Source organism: Loxodonta africana, chromosome 2 (genome assembly GCF_030014295.1).
Source record: "Loxodonta africana isolate mLoxAfr1 chromosome 2, mLoxAfr1.hap2, whole genome shotgun sequence".
In the NCBI taxonomy this organism is placed as follows: domain Eukaryota; kingdom Metazoa; phylum Chordata; class Mammalia; order Proboscidea; family Elephantidae; genus Loxodonta; species Loxodonta africana.
The window spans coordinates 11,566,980-11,581,325 of NC_087343.1; the positions used below are offsets into that span (position 1 = coordinate 11,566,980).

Genomic DNA, 14,346 nt, shown 5'->3' on the forward strand with positions numbered 1-14,346 from the left:
AGTGCAAACTTTGCGAGAATCGCCCCTGCGCAGGAGGGGACAAAGTTTGCTGCCTGCCCGTGGGGTCTCTGGAGGCAGCAGCGCTTACTGCAAGTTATAGAAAGCCGGTCGCTGAGGACGGCGCGGGGAGCGGGGGGTGACGCCGAGCAGCGGGGCCTGTGCGCCGGACTCAGTGGTGCGGGCCGGGGACCCAGACTGTGCGCCTTCAGGCCTCCGGCGGCGCCCCGCGGGAATCGCCAGCCCGGGAGAGCCGCAGGGGGCAGGCGTTTCGGGGAGGAGGGAGTCAGTGCTTGCCCCTGCAGCTTGCCCGACTGGTTTCGGCAGGGTCGCCGGGGACAGGCTACGAATGAATGACCTACCAACAGCGGGGTTCGCGAGTATGGCCCCACGGAGATGTAGCATGTAGCTCACCCCGGACATCCGCGGGCAGTGGGCGCAGGCGCCCTCCGGGGTCGGGCCTCTGCCTCAGAAAAGAAGGCCTTGCCTGGCGCTCCGGTATCTGCCTCCGCTCTCTGGCTGAGGTCAACTTTGTTGGACCGGAGAGAGTCTGAAGGGCTGTCGGTCCCGCGGGGTAGGGGTGGGCCCCAGGAGTACTCTGGGAACCGGCTGGGAGTGCCTGGACTCAGATGGGCGCAGGAGCAAGGCCCCACCCGGAACTGTGGGAAGGTCAGGCACCGCCTGTCTCCCAGAGCGTTCCTCCAAGGTTCCCATGGCCCGAGGTCCCACAGCCAGAGCCACGCTGCCACCACCAGCCTGAGGCGAAAAGGGTGGCCCATGAACGCCTAACGTTGCGGGCTAGCGGTCCTCTGTCCCCTGTGCGGCCTGCTCGGGCCCCGTGGCCCTCGGCTCCTGTTGAGTTTTGCAGGCCCAGGAGGGCAACTCACTGAAGCCGAGCTGCTGCCGTGTCCGTGGGGAGCTCCGTGGCTTCTGTGGGGCCTGCTCAAGGTGTATTTAGAACTGGCCGTGGCCCTTTAGGCAAGCCGGATCAGGGCACAGCGTCTATACAGGCGCTTTTAACTGACGATATCTGAGGTGCTGACAACCCTGCTCCGTCTGTTCAAGGAGAGGAAACCAAGCTGGGTTCCTCAGCTCAAACTTTTTATGAAAGGGCACTTGGGCCACTATTACTGTGTTTTCTTTGGGGTGTGGATGGCCCAGAACCCTTGATTTGGGTTGGCGGGCCTCGGCTGGCTCTCAGGTTAGCAACGGGATACCCAGGGTATGAGCCAGCTGGGTTGGAGACCGCGGGCAGACCCTGCATCCAGGATAGGATAGCGGGGCCTGGGTGAGCGGCTGGCAATTCGGGAGTCTTCCGGGGGCAGCGGAGCAGCGAGTCTCCCCAAACAGGGCAGCTGGGCCAGGTCTGCACATGGCCAGCCAGGACCTGTGACCTGCAGGAAGCCAAGCATCAGGGTACAGCGCCTGCCAAAGTGGCGTCAGTGTGCCGGATTTCTGGAGTCAGGGACAGAGGGTCGCCGCCACAACATGGCCAGCCGGCCGTCCGGGCCAGTGGGGACTGGCATGCAAGCTAGACAGAAAAAAACGAGAATGTTGCAACGATGGCCGGAGGAAACCCCCTTAAGCTCTCCCCCCAGAGCCCCCGAAGGACAGACAGAGCTGGCTGTGTGCGTGGGCAGGTGGCGACTGCTGGAGGCCAGGCTCAGAGGGTGAGCACCTCTGCTCAGAATGTGAATGGTATTCAGGGGCATCGCTCCTCAGGAGCCACAGCCGGGGTCTCCGGGGAAGGAAACGAGGTGCACAGGCCTGAGTGGGTCGGCCACTGCCAGCCGTAGCCCCGAGGCAGGGCACAGGCCGCTGGGAGCCCGCTCGTGGCTTTGCCTCTCTGCCCTAGCGAGAGCATACAATGGCCGGGAGGCCCCCACTGACCCTCACCCGCCCCAGACGCGGCCCGGGCCATCCTTCCGTCGCGATCCCTGCTCCCTGGACCTCGGCCGCACTCGGCTCGCATCCCTTCCTCGCCCCGGCCTCATAGTCAGGCAGAGAGAGAAAGAGAGAGAGAGTTGTTTGTAAACAATAAATAATGGAAAGTCGGAGGATGTTCCGCCAAAGCCTCAGCGAAAGCAGGAAAACTGGAAGAATTGGGAGGAGGGAGACTGGGGGAGGGGAGGAGCAGGAGCAGGCAGAGGGAGAGAGCCGGCTGAGAGATTCATTTCCACCCGGGAAGCCCCGGTGGCTAGTTTCTTATTATTTACAGGAAGGTGGTATTAGCAATTCAGGTGAGAAAGAAATAAACACGGCCCGCCACGAAATCAATACAGAATTCAAAAACAATTATTAATGTTATTTGACTCCTGTTCTTTATGTATCTCTCCCGGCTACAGACGCTAAACTGTCTGAATAATTTGCATGGGGCGGCTATTCATTATTTCCGATGGTTTCCTTTTGCAAGCAGCTCGGACGTGGCCGGATGCGGTCCAACAGGATCGTAGAACTCGTATTTTGATCTGTAAATTAAAGCAATTACGCAGCAGATATTATATGATCTGTACTGTGGTCTCCAGATAGTCATCAATCACCTTCCACCGAGCTGTCAGAGCCGGCAGATTTCGTTTCTGGGAGGCAGGCTTGCAGCTGGGGAGAGGGCGAGAACGTCATCATTAATTAGAGGGTGACCCTGGGGCGATTCACAGGTCTGAACCCAGGAATCTTTCCGAGCAAGTCTGCACAGCGCCGCGCGCGGCTCCCCTCCCGGCCGACCGCTGGGGGCCAAGCACAGCGAGAGCTGCGGGGGCGAGCCCCGGCCACCTGAGCGCGGCGGAGCGAAAGGCCGGGACCAGTACGAGTCTATTGAGGCGCCTCCTTGCCTCCTGAGCGCCAACCACGACTTTGGACCCGGGCGAGATCCGCGGCCTGACACTGGCTGGGCCGCTAGAGGATGGGCACCTGGCCCCCTTCCCTGGCAGCCCAGTACGCCCCGAGCAGGGAGGGCACTTGGGTCTGGCGCCCAGCACCCCTCCCAAGCACCCAGCCCCAGGTCACCAGGAGGAGCTGGAGTGCGCGGGTCGAGTTGGGAAACTGGCTCTTGGGAGCGCGCTGGGACGTCTAGCAGTCCCTGGCTCGGCCGCGTGGGGCAGGGGGAGGTGAAAGAGGGCAGCAAGCCAAGGAGGGGAAAGAGAGAAGGAAAAGAAAAGGGCGCTGTGAGCCGAGTAGGAACTGAAATGACCGAGGTGGGGCGTTCTCCGGGGATATTCGGCAGCCTACAGTGGCAGAGCTAGCGGCCAAGGGTCTGGGGAGACCCGGAACACCTGGGGTGGCCGCCTCTGAGGGGGGCTCCGAACACCCACACACCTGAGGGCATTTTGATCTCCAAAGGAGGACACCCTTTAAGGCCGGCGCGGTTGGATCGGGAACCCAGAATCGGTGTAGGGTTTAAACCGGTAGGAAAGTGAGGGGAGATGCCAAAGTCAGGCAGTGCTGACGTCCGGGTTAAACAATAGCGACGACAGGCGGGCCCAGGCGCGGGGCACCGCTCCGCCCTGCTGCCCTGCGCTCCGAGTCCTGCAAGCGGCCCTCCTTTGGTCCAGAGGAGATGCTCACGGGGAGCGGAGGTCGGCGGCTGTCTACCGAGAGCGCGGGGCTAATTTTAACTGTTGATTACGTCTTAAATGAAGACTCACTCTTGTGTCCCTTCATAAGTCTCATTTGTAATTGAGACTAATGGTTACAGTGGGGTGGGAAGGAGCAGCTGCTCATTAATTAATTTCTAATTAAAAGTGCCTCCCATCCTCGGGTGACTAAGTAGAAAACACCGTTCGTCGGGGCAATATTGATTCCTAGGATGGAATTCATTTGTTAAAGCTTGTTGGCCCCTCCGCCAGCCTCGCGCGCCGGGCCCTGTCGCTGCCCCGCCCGGGCCGGGCCGCGCGCTCCTGGCACGCGGGCCGATTGACCCGCGCGTCTGCGGCCGGCCGGGCTGTGCGGCGTGGGGCTGACGTCAGCGCCTCCACCGCTTAAATCCCAGCACATCTGACTTGACGGCTTTAAGCGTCTTCTTGATTTTTTCCCCCCCTTTTTGCAAAATATGTATTTGTGTCGCCACGAAGAGGCCGCTTGGTCCCAGAGCCCCCTCGAGGCTCTGGATTGCGAGGCTAAAAGAATCGCTGCGGCCACTGAGGCTCGCTTTCTTACCCGTTTAAAAAAGTTTGCGGCTCGCGTGGAAGAATTAACCGAGGGTTCGGCTTCGTCCTCGCAGTGCCTAGGAGTCCGCAGCCCAGGAGCAGTGGCCGTGCCACGCCGGCCCCCGCGCCCAGGACCCCGCTGGCTCCGCCCTCTGGCCCTGGGTCCCGCCCGCCATGTCCTACCCACAGTTCGGATACCCCTACTCCTCCGCTCCCCAGGTAAGGGGGCCCCGCGAGGGCCTCGGGGAAGCGGGAACGCGACCAAAGGCACAGGCAGGCGCTTCCAAGGCAACAGGGTCTGCGCCCCGCGCGCCGGGCCGGGAGACTCCAAGACACTATTGGAGGCAGGGGCCCTGAGAAAATCCGACGGGTGGGGCCTTCGTTTCCTGTTTTGCTTGACCCTGGGCTCGAAGACTGCGCTCCAGGGGAACCCGGGGACCCGGGAAAACACTTGGGGCAAGGAGGGTCGTGGCGCGCGGGACGTGCGTGGCCTTGGAAACCTCCCGCGGGTGGGGAGGTGGGATAAACACTTCTGGCCCGGAACGGGCTGAGCTCCAAGTGGAGGGAGGAAGACAGGTGCCCTCAAAGCCTCGCGGCGAGGGGGAAGGGAGGGAGAGAAGGAAGAGATGCGCGGTCAGGCGTAGGTGGCTGGAGGCCGGGGATAGGGATACAGCACCCTCGGGGGCGGCGCATGAGGCCCATCGAAGCCCAGACGCCCGCCTTCCTCGCGGCCCCTCTCTCCCCGCAGTTCCTGATGACCACGAACTCCCTGAGCGCCTGCTGCGAGTCCGGCGGCCGCACGCTGGCCGAGTCCGGGGCTGCCGCCTCGGCGCAGGCGCCCGTCTACTGCCCGGTCTACGAGAGCCGGCTGCTGGCCACCGCGCGCCACGAGCTCAACTCGGCTGCGGCGCTCGGCGTCTACGGGGGTCCCTACAGCGGCTCTCAGGGCTATGGCAACTACGTGACCTACGGCTCAGAGGCGTCCGCCTTCTACTCACTGGTGAGAGGGGCTCCCCAAACCTCTTCCTGCCCGGCTCCTGCCCCTCAATTCGCAAGCCCACTTTCCCTGCCCTCGGGAGGCCAGGGCTCGAGTCCTCTGGACCCCTAGACTGCTGGGGGTGGGAGGAGCACAGCTTTGCGTCCCGCAGCCTGGTCCCTGACAGGTGGGGCTCCATATTTAATGTATTTATTGTTTCAGGTTCACCATTAAGTTCTAATCAGATCTGTGACTTTGAGCACTCTCGCCTCCTCCCTCCTCCCCCCTCCTGCCCCTCCTCTCCCTGTTCCTCCTCCCCTGTCTGTCCCCTCTCCACTCCTCTCGGCCTCCTTCTTCCTCTCCTCCCAGTCTTTCTCTAACTCATCCCTCCTACCCCCTTTTCCTTTCTCGCCTCCCCTCCTGACTGTCCGCTCTTTCTCCTCTCCTCTCTCCCACCCCTTAGCTCCTCCCATTTCTCTCCTCCCTCCCCCTTCTCTGCCCATTTCCCTTCCCTCACGCGCTCTCCCTTACCGCCCCCCCGTTGTGAATCCCGTTCCTTCTATCCCCTCCCTGGTAACCCCCATCGCATAGCCCCTGCTGCCCCTTTCCCCACCTTCCCTCCCTGTTCCCCTCTCTTCCTTTTCTCCCCCATCTCAGTTCCCTATTCTCTTCACCCTTTTCCCCTCCATACTCCTCATCCTCTCTTTACCCCCTCCAGCCCCATTTCCCCGACGCCCTTCCCCTACTGTGCAAGTTCTTCCCACGTTTCAGGGAACCCGGTTGGGAGGCGGAGGGGAAATGGGTACCTTCGCTGCCGGGCCCTGAGGAGCAATGTGGGGCCCGCGGGGGACGCGCTATGGGGCTTCCCAGAGGCCCGCGCTAAGCGTGCTGGAGCTAAGGGCCTTGGAGGAGGGGTTCGGGCTGGGCTGCATTCCCGGAAGCTGAGCCCCAGGCTTGTCCTTTCCTACAGAACAGCTTCGACTCCAAGGATGGGACGGGGTCTGCGCATGCGGGCCTGGCGCCCGCCGCAGCCGCTGCCTACTACCCGTACGAGCCGCCTCTGGGCCAATATCCGTACGACAGGTGAGGGACCAGGGAACCTGGCACTAGCCCCGTCCCCGAGGGTCCCACAGCGTGACCGCTGCCATCAAAGCCTCCTCCACCAATCCCTCGCATCTGCCCCTCTGAGAGGGTGCAGAGGCCAGAGGTGGGAGACTTCCCTAGGGTCAGACGAGCTGACCACGTGAACGGCCCTGTCCTGACTCCCGGGGAGCCCGGGCCAGCTCCGGGATAAAAGAGCACCCATCGGTGCTCCTGAAGGCCTTGCAGTGACTGTGGTTGTTGGGGGAGTCGGTTTCTGGCAGGCCACATCCAAACAGGGCCGCTCATTTGCAGCACTTCCGACGCCTCCCCGCCCCCCTAAGAAGTGCTGCCAGGCCGCCTCTTGGTGGCCAAGCCCCCTCCCCCACCCTTGCAGCCTCCTCACCCACTCCCCGACAGGATGCCCCAGCTTCCACATGGCAACGACTAAACATTTAACCGGAAAAAGGCCACTGAGGCCTTGGGGAGGTTTTCCCTCATGGTCGCTAATGACCCTTACTGCCCACGGGTTGCTTCCGTGCGGCTTTGCATCTCTGCGACATAATCTCGAAAACAAAGGGTAGGAGAAGCCTGATAAAGGAACTCCAGGGAATGCCTGTCTATGCAGAGTGGCAGAGCCCTCCGTTTGGGCCTGGCCCCCGCCCTGGGTCCGTGACTCCCGGCTTTGGTTAGGGCCAGGGCTCCAGGTAAGTTATATTGACTTCGCCTACATGCCCCAAAGGGCAGCGCCTGCTGCGAGGGAACCTGGCTGGGGCCTGGGCCCACCCGGGGTGAGTGCTGCTATCTGCTTCTGGCCATAATCACAGCCCCAGAATCGTGGGCCATGATGGGAAGTGAGGCCCGGGTCAGCCTCGCCTTCTGCTGGGGGGGCGCGGGTAGCAGAGGGCGGCGGCCGGCGCCCATTGCCGAGCCTGTCTCCAGGTACGGAACCATGGACAGCGGTACGCGGCGGAAGAACGCCACGCGCGAGACCACCAGCACGCTCAAGGCCTGGTTGCAGGAGCACCGCAAGAACCCCTACCCCACCAAGGGAGAGAAGATCATGCTGGCCATCATCACCAAGATGACCCTCACGCAGGTCTCCACCTGGTTCGCCAATGCACGCCGGCGCCTCAAGAAGGAGAACAAGATGACGTGGCCGCCGCGGAACAAGTGCGGGGAGGAGAAGCGGCCCTATGGGGAGGGCGAGGAGGAGGAGGGCGAGGAGGAGGCGCGGGAGGAACCCCTCAAGAGCACCAAGAACGAAGGTGGGTTGGGAGGTGGGCGCTGCTGGGACTGAGATCCTGGGGCGCCGATCTGGGCTCCCTGTGTCTTCTCTGCCAACTCTACGGCCTCTAAATTGGGCCGGTAGCAAACTCAAAGCCTAGAGGGCCTATGGAAACCCTGGTGGCTTAGTGGTTAAGTGCTACGGCTGCTGACCAAAGGGTTGGCAGCTCGAATACACCATGTGCTCCTTGGAAACTAGGGGGCAGTTCTACTCTGACCTATAGGGTCGCTATGAGTCGGAATCGACTGGACTGGAGGGGCACTGGGTTTTTTTGTATTAGAGGGCCTAGGCAGCAAATGAAGGAGAAGGCTCAGTGCCAGGCCCTGTGCTTGTTGAGGACATGCTAGTCAATCTCAGCATGCTTAAAGAAATTCAAAATCGCGATTAAAAACAGCAGATGCCCTTCTCCCGCCCTGAAATTGGCCAGCCTGCCTGTTGCTAGTTTTCGACCTAGGAGCCCCTGAAGGAGATGGGCGGTATGAAGAAAAGCCCTGGGTGCTTCTCTAGGCTCCACATCACCAGCAAGTATTGTAAGGTTGGGTTTAGAGTTGAGGAGGGCGGAGGGAACACCTCTGATTAACCCCTCATCTGTCCGTCTTCCCCCTCCCCTGGTTGCCCTCCTCTTCCGGGCAGAAGCTGTCAGCAAAGAGAAGGAGCTAGAGCTCAGTGACTTGGATGACTTCGACCCCCTGGAGGCGGAGACCCCCGAGTGCGAGCTGAAGCCGCCCTTCCAGACACTGGACAGCAGACTAGAGCGTGTCCCCGCTGCCCCGGAGGGTCCTGGTGCTGTGGGCAAGGAGGCTTCCAGCGCCCTCCGGATGCCTATGGCCGCCAGTGGCGGGGCTGGCCTGGATGAGGACCTGGAGAGGGCCCGGAGCTGCCTCCGAAGCGCGGCGGCCGGGCCGGAACAGCAGCCGGGCTCCGGGGGCGGCCTGCAGGCCTGCGAGGCCAAGCTGGGCTTCGTGTCCCCCGGGGCGACAACGGGCCTCGAGGCCAAGCCTCGCATCTGGTCCCTGGCTCACACTGCCACTGCCGCCGCCGCCACCGCCCTGAGTCAGACTGAGTTTCCTTCGTGCATGCTCAAGCGCCAAGGCCCCGCCATTCCCGCGGCTTCCTCCTCTGCGCCCTCTGAGTCCTCGCCCGCGGCCCCTGTCCGCACTGGTGCCCTGGATAGGCACCAGGACTCCCCGGTCACCAGTCTCAGAAACTGGGTGGATGGGGTCTTCCATGACCCCATTCTCAGGCACAGCACTTTGAACCAGGCCTGGGCCACTGCCAAGGGCGCCCTCCTGGACCAGGGGCCGCTGGGACGCTCGCTCGGGGCGGGCGCCAACGTGCTGACGGCGCCCCTGGGGCGCGCCTTTCCCCATGCCGCTCCTCAAGACGCCCAGGCCGCGGGCCCGGCCAAGGAGCTGCTCTCCTTGCCTAAGGCCGGTGGGAAGCCCTTCTGTGCCTAAGGCTGGGGGTGGGGGGATCCAGGAGAGCGGGCGTTGGGGCAGCGATCGTGGATGGCGCAAACTCTGTTTCCACCAAGTACGCAAAGAAAGGCAAGAGCGTGGGCAAAGCTAAGGCCGCCAACCCACCGCAGAGGGAGGATCTGAATTCGGTCTCCAGAGGCCACCGACAAGCCCCGCGCACTACCGCGCACAGATTTGCTGACTCCACCATCGCTGAACTCCTGTCTGGCAAGATAGTGCAGCCCTCAGAGCAGGAGCGAGCCACCCTGAAGCATCAAGTTTACGTCCAAAAGTTTACACGAAAAAGAAATTTCAGTTTTGAGGCGGTTTTGTGTTGCTCTTTCCTTTTGGGTTTGAGGCATGCAGATACTCCTTACAAAGACTCCTCGGCCTGTTTACCTTCTAATTTCATCCTTAGCACACAATTCTCACCAACAGCACTTCCACCGAGTTTACACTATTGCACATTCTTGACTCGATTAAAAAAAAAACTTTTTTTAATGTATGTTCACACCAATAATTGCCTGCTTCAGAGGCTAATATAACAAAACCAATAAAACCGAGTGATGGTGTTTGCATTGCAAAATGAACACTTTTCAAACCTAGGGATTTGAGAACTGGCAGGAGAAGGTCCAAATTCCCAAGGGGGGAGGGCATTGACCCAGACTGCACCTCAATAAATTTGCTGGCCAAACCCAAGACTTCAAGTAAATCCGTTTTTAAAGTCACTGTAAAGTCTGAGGATTTTGTTGGTCTGTAAGAGAAGTGGATGAGAGACCCACAATTTGTAAACACTCTCCCATCACCAGACTCGAGAATTTTGAGAAAATAGGGGTTTCTTTCACTAGACTGGACTAACTTGTATAAACATTCTAAATCCTCTGGGATTGTGCCCTGGCAGGGACCGGGATGTAGGAGCGCTTTCGTGTCCTGAGACCTTCTATGGATGCCCTTGGACAGCTCCTCACTGGCTCCTAGCCTCGTCCCGGCTTCCCCCCACCACCTTAAGGGACAGGCCGCTTCACCAGGAGCCTCCCTTGCCCTGAAAGCCAGCAAAAACCCTCTTTCTGAGGTGGCGGGAGGCAGACTGAAGGGAAAGGCCTGGGAACCAGGGGGGGAGGCTTAGAGCTGGGAAGGGTTTGAGAAAAGAACCCGCTGAGCAACTGGGAGCAGGACGGTCGGGCTGAGTCCAGCCCGCCGAGGTTCCTGAGAGGCTCGCGACAGGGGTTTCACTCAGAAGTCCAGTTCCCCCACGTCAGCGCACCCCGCCGGGCCGAGTCAGCTAGTGTCCAGGAGCTCTGATCTGGTGACAGTGGCCCGGCTCGCTTCCTGCGGACTTCTCCCAGGCCCCTGGCAGGTTTGGGGGCTCCTCAAGGGCATCAGGCGAACGTAGCTCTCACTGGACTCCGGGCCTGTCCCGCCTGCAAACCCGTTGCTTGAGGCCTTGATTGGACTCACCAAAGTCCCAGGTGTCATGAGGAAGGACGTTCGGCAATTGAACATGGGGGAGGGGGTGCGGCGACAAAGCGACAGCAGCCTTCGCTAGGACGCAAGAGCGATTGACAGCCAGAAGAGGCCAGCTGGAGATGCTGGAACGCCCCGTGGGGTGGCGGGTGCCTTCAAGGGACTTGCCGGCCGGGGCCTTTCTTTGGCGCTCCTAGGGCTGGGTGGGACAGGCTGGGGCCCTGCCGGGGTCCCAGGCCCCAGTTTATTGCCCCGGGCAAGCCGCGCGCTCTGTACAGCGGGCCCGGCCTGCCTGCAGTGCGGCCTTTGGGGCGTGAGTACGCACCCCGGAAGCCTGGGCCGGCGGGGCGCCCTGGAGTGGCGGTAGGGTCCCCGGGCCAGGAATGGGCCGGACCTGGCCGCCGCGGAGCCTGAGCTCTGCCCTCTGCGGCCGCGCGGTAATTGGATTGTATCCGCCCGCGCGCTGTCACCGTATTGACTTTCGCTCTCTTGGATGATATTATCGAGATTCGGAAGCTTGCCGCTGATGTGCCTGTCAAAAGACTGCGGCGGAGCCCCCGGCCTGGAGAGCGAGCATCAGCCAAGATAATTTGAAGTGAAATTTTCATTTTGACAGTAAACCCCTCAATTTCTAAAGGCTCCGCGCTCCGAGAGCTCGCTGGCAGGGGGAGGCTTTGCAGAAAGCCCACGTCTTAGACTGAAAAGGGCAAAAGAACTCGAATTAGTTGTAATAGATAAAAGGGCAAAAATAAAGAGTCAAGGGTACTTGACAGTAATAGCGAAAGTGGAGTCTCGGGGGAGACGCGCTGCGGCCTCGGCTGGGGCGCCAGGAATGTTAATGTGGCCAAGGGCAGCAGCCCAGCGCCCCCAGCCTAGCCGGAGACAAAGCCGGGCATTTTCCCAACAGTCAGCCCTCAAGGATGCAGGCAGCGCGGGGTGGGAGGTGAGGGGGCATAGACACAGGAATGAGAGGCTTGGACCTGGATTGTCCCCCGGCGGTACACAGTCAGGAGCCCCAAGAGTGCAGACCAGGGGCCTTGGTCTACAAGGTCAAGAGGGGCTGCTCTGGCCCGGGTTCCCAACCCCCTTCCCTGGGCCAGCCTGGGGCCCAGAGAGCTCCTGCTGCCCACCAAGCCTATTTCCCTTGTGACTCCAAGGCTCAGGCACTATCCCTGATGCCACCAGGCCTCTCCCCAGGACCAAGGCCCTTGGAATCACAAGTTACAGGAGGGGGATCTTGGTGAAATCGGCCAATGAAAGTAGCCTATTCGAGTAAACTGCGACAATGGGTGAAATAAAGACAACCAGTTAGTGGCGGGGGGTGGGGGGGGTGGATTCAGCCACAGTTCAGGGGCAATGCACCAAAAAGGCAGCCTCTGAAACAGGGCTGTCATTTCCACACACGCTTAGCTTTGAGGGGCACACTCGGGAAGGTTCGCTTTCAGCACCCTTACCCACTCTCTGGCCCAACTTCGTGGGGGTCAGGTGCAGAGGGAGAGCCCCCGCAGTGGAGGGGTGCAGACATAGAACGTCCCAAAGGACAGAGGAAATCATTTTAGGTGTCTGATTCGAGGCTGCGAGAGAAGATTCTTGTCTGTGGGCGTGGACAGGGAAGGGACAGGCCAAGAACGGGGAGCCCGCTTCCCTCCTGGAAGCTTGTCAGAGGAGGATCTGGGAAGCCACGAGAAAGGCAGGGCTGGAGCGGAGCTCTCGCCACTCAGCCGTGGCAAATTCAAACACACAAAGGAGGGGGTGCTAAATTAACGGCGCTTTTTACATAGAGCCCAAATAAAACTGTAATCAGCGGCGCGTTACTTTTCATTAAGCGAGTCTGACAGCAGCATATTCAGACTCGACAAGGGAACAGGCACGGGAAATATACAGCTCTCCCAGCCAGCCGGAGTCGCAGAGAATTCCTTAAGCTCCATTAACAACTCTTAGCCGCAGGAAATGGGCTCCTGGAAAACGTTTCCAAATCTAAAAGCTTTATCGACCCCTCAAACCGCGGTTGATGGTTCCATTTTTTTCTTTTTTTTTTTTTTTAACTTAAGGGAGAGACGTCCAACAAGGTAATAGACTTTGACACGACACCTTCTTAACTAGAGGGAGAGGCAGGAGAAGCCAGCCCTTAAATGATATTTAAAAGGCAACCAATTAAGATTTAAAGTGGTCCTCTCCTGAGATTATGCACACAATTTATGCCACCTCCTTTTTCCTGGGCATGCCTGCAGAGCAGCCCTGTGGTAATAGACCAGTTCTCTCTCTCTCCGAAGATTAACAAAGAGAATGACAGAGGAGAGAGGAGCAATGGAAGCTTTCAATGCTCCATTCATTCTCAATGAGAGAATCCTTTGGGTTGGGATAGGTAAGCATTGGCTCCTACAGCAGATAAGTAGCTGGTTAAAGAGAAACTGAGGTCCGATGCTCCCCAGGGCCACCCAGCTGGCTTCCATGCCCCAGCAGTGGGTGGGCTCCCCAGTGGGGGGCAGCAGCCTAGGCTGTAGGGGCTGGTTGAGCCAGGGGCAATGGTTAACACCAGAGGAGGAGCTGCGAGTCATCCTCAAACCATAGCCTTCCCCAGACTGTGGCAGAGGAATGCCCCCACGTACCTTCCTTTCCCTCTGAGCTCCTCTTCTCCGCAGAAGTGCCAGGAGAATTCCATCTTCTCCTTAGGACGGCTCTGGATCAGCCTTTTCTCATGGACATATATACTCGTCATCTGCCTGGTGCCAGTGCTGGCCAGCACATCTGTTGGCACCGGTGCCACTAAGTTGAAGACACTGGAAAGCCACTTAGCCGGGGTCACGTACAGGGAGGTTGGGTTGTGCAAATCCCAGGAAGGGAAGATCCACGGCCCTTTGATCTTACCACCTGAAGGCCCTGTTGGACAGGACCCTGAACAATGGGGCATGGGTGGGGAGGAAGGGTGGGGGGAGAGGGAAGAAGGGGAAGTAGAGGAGAGGAGAGGGAGGGGGAGAGAAGAGGAGGAAAAGGGAGTAGGGAAGGGGGACCACCTGCCAACCTTTTAGACATCTGTTTTATGAAGAAATACTCTTGAAGAAAATGTTCCTGCCCAAGAGGACTCCGACATTTGGGGTGAGGGTCTGGGGTTTCATCTGAAGTCCTGGAACAGGACAGGCCCACCGGACTTTTGTTCCTGAGGGGACTCTGGGCAGGCGGCTCGCACCAGTGTTCCACAGGGGGAGGATGGGTGGGTGTCTCCAGAAGGTTCTCACCAGTTTCGGTTACATCCACACTGGAAGTTAAAAAGTAGGAGCCCCATCTTCCCAGCCCAGACCCTTGGTGGCTGTGGCTCTTCTGCAATATCTCAGAAACCTAGAGTGGAATACAGGGAGCAAGCGGATGCTCCCTAATAGCTTCATGGCTTAAACTGAACTACCCATAAGTAGGAAGGCGCCCATTGCTCAAAACAAGACTCAGCAAACTGAGACAGCAATTCCCAGTACCCCATCAGGCTTTGGCTTCTGTTTCAGCAACATGGCCAGTCTCGGGGCCTCCCAGAAAGAAGCTGAAGCGTCAGCAGAACCACTACCGATATCCGTTGGTTTTTCTATCCATGCAGGCTGAGCAGAATTTGCCACTGATTCAGAAACTCCGTAATCCCGTGGAGACAGTAGCCGTGGTGATAGAAAGTTAGTGAGTTGCCATCAGCTTGATTCCGGCTCATGGTGACCCCAAGTGTGTCAGGGTAGAACTGTGCTCCATTGGGTTTTTAGTGACTTATCAGAAGACCACCAGGCTTTTCTTCTGAGACACCTCTGAATGGACTCCAACTGCCAACCTTTTGGTTAGCAGCCGAGCCTTTCATGATTTGCACTACCAGGGACTCCAACAGAGAGGTAGGACCTTCGAAAGGGACGAAGGATATCAGCTGAGCTTGTTTTTTTAATCTTTGCTTTTCAAGGCACTGCATTATGTTTA

At 59.4% G+C, this 14,346-nt stretch overlaps 1 protein-coding gene across 1 annotated transcript; it reads left to right on the top strand.

Moving 5' to 3' along the window:
• Window positions 1–4,313: 4,313 nt before the first annotated feature.
• On the top strand, window positions 4,314–8,940 carry IRX4 (iroquois homeobox 4). The gene is made up of 5 exons (XM_003408079.4): window positions 4,314–4,358; window positions 4,888–5,139; window positions 6,086–6,198; window positions 7,138–7,463; window positions 8,117–8,940. Exons 1-5 carry the CDS (start codon window positions 4,314–4,316, stop codon window positions 8,938–8,940), a joined length of 1,560 nt encoding a protein of 519 aa, XP_003408127.1.
• The last annotated feature ends 5,406 nt before the right edge of the window (window positions 8,941–14,346 follow it).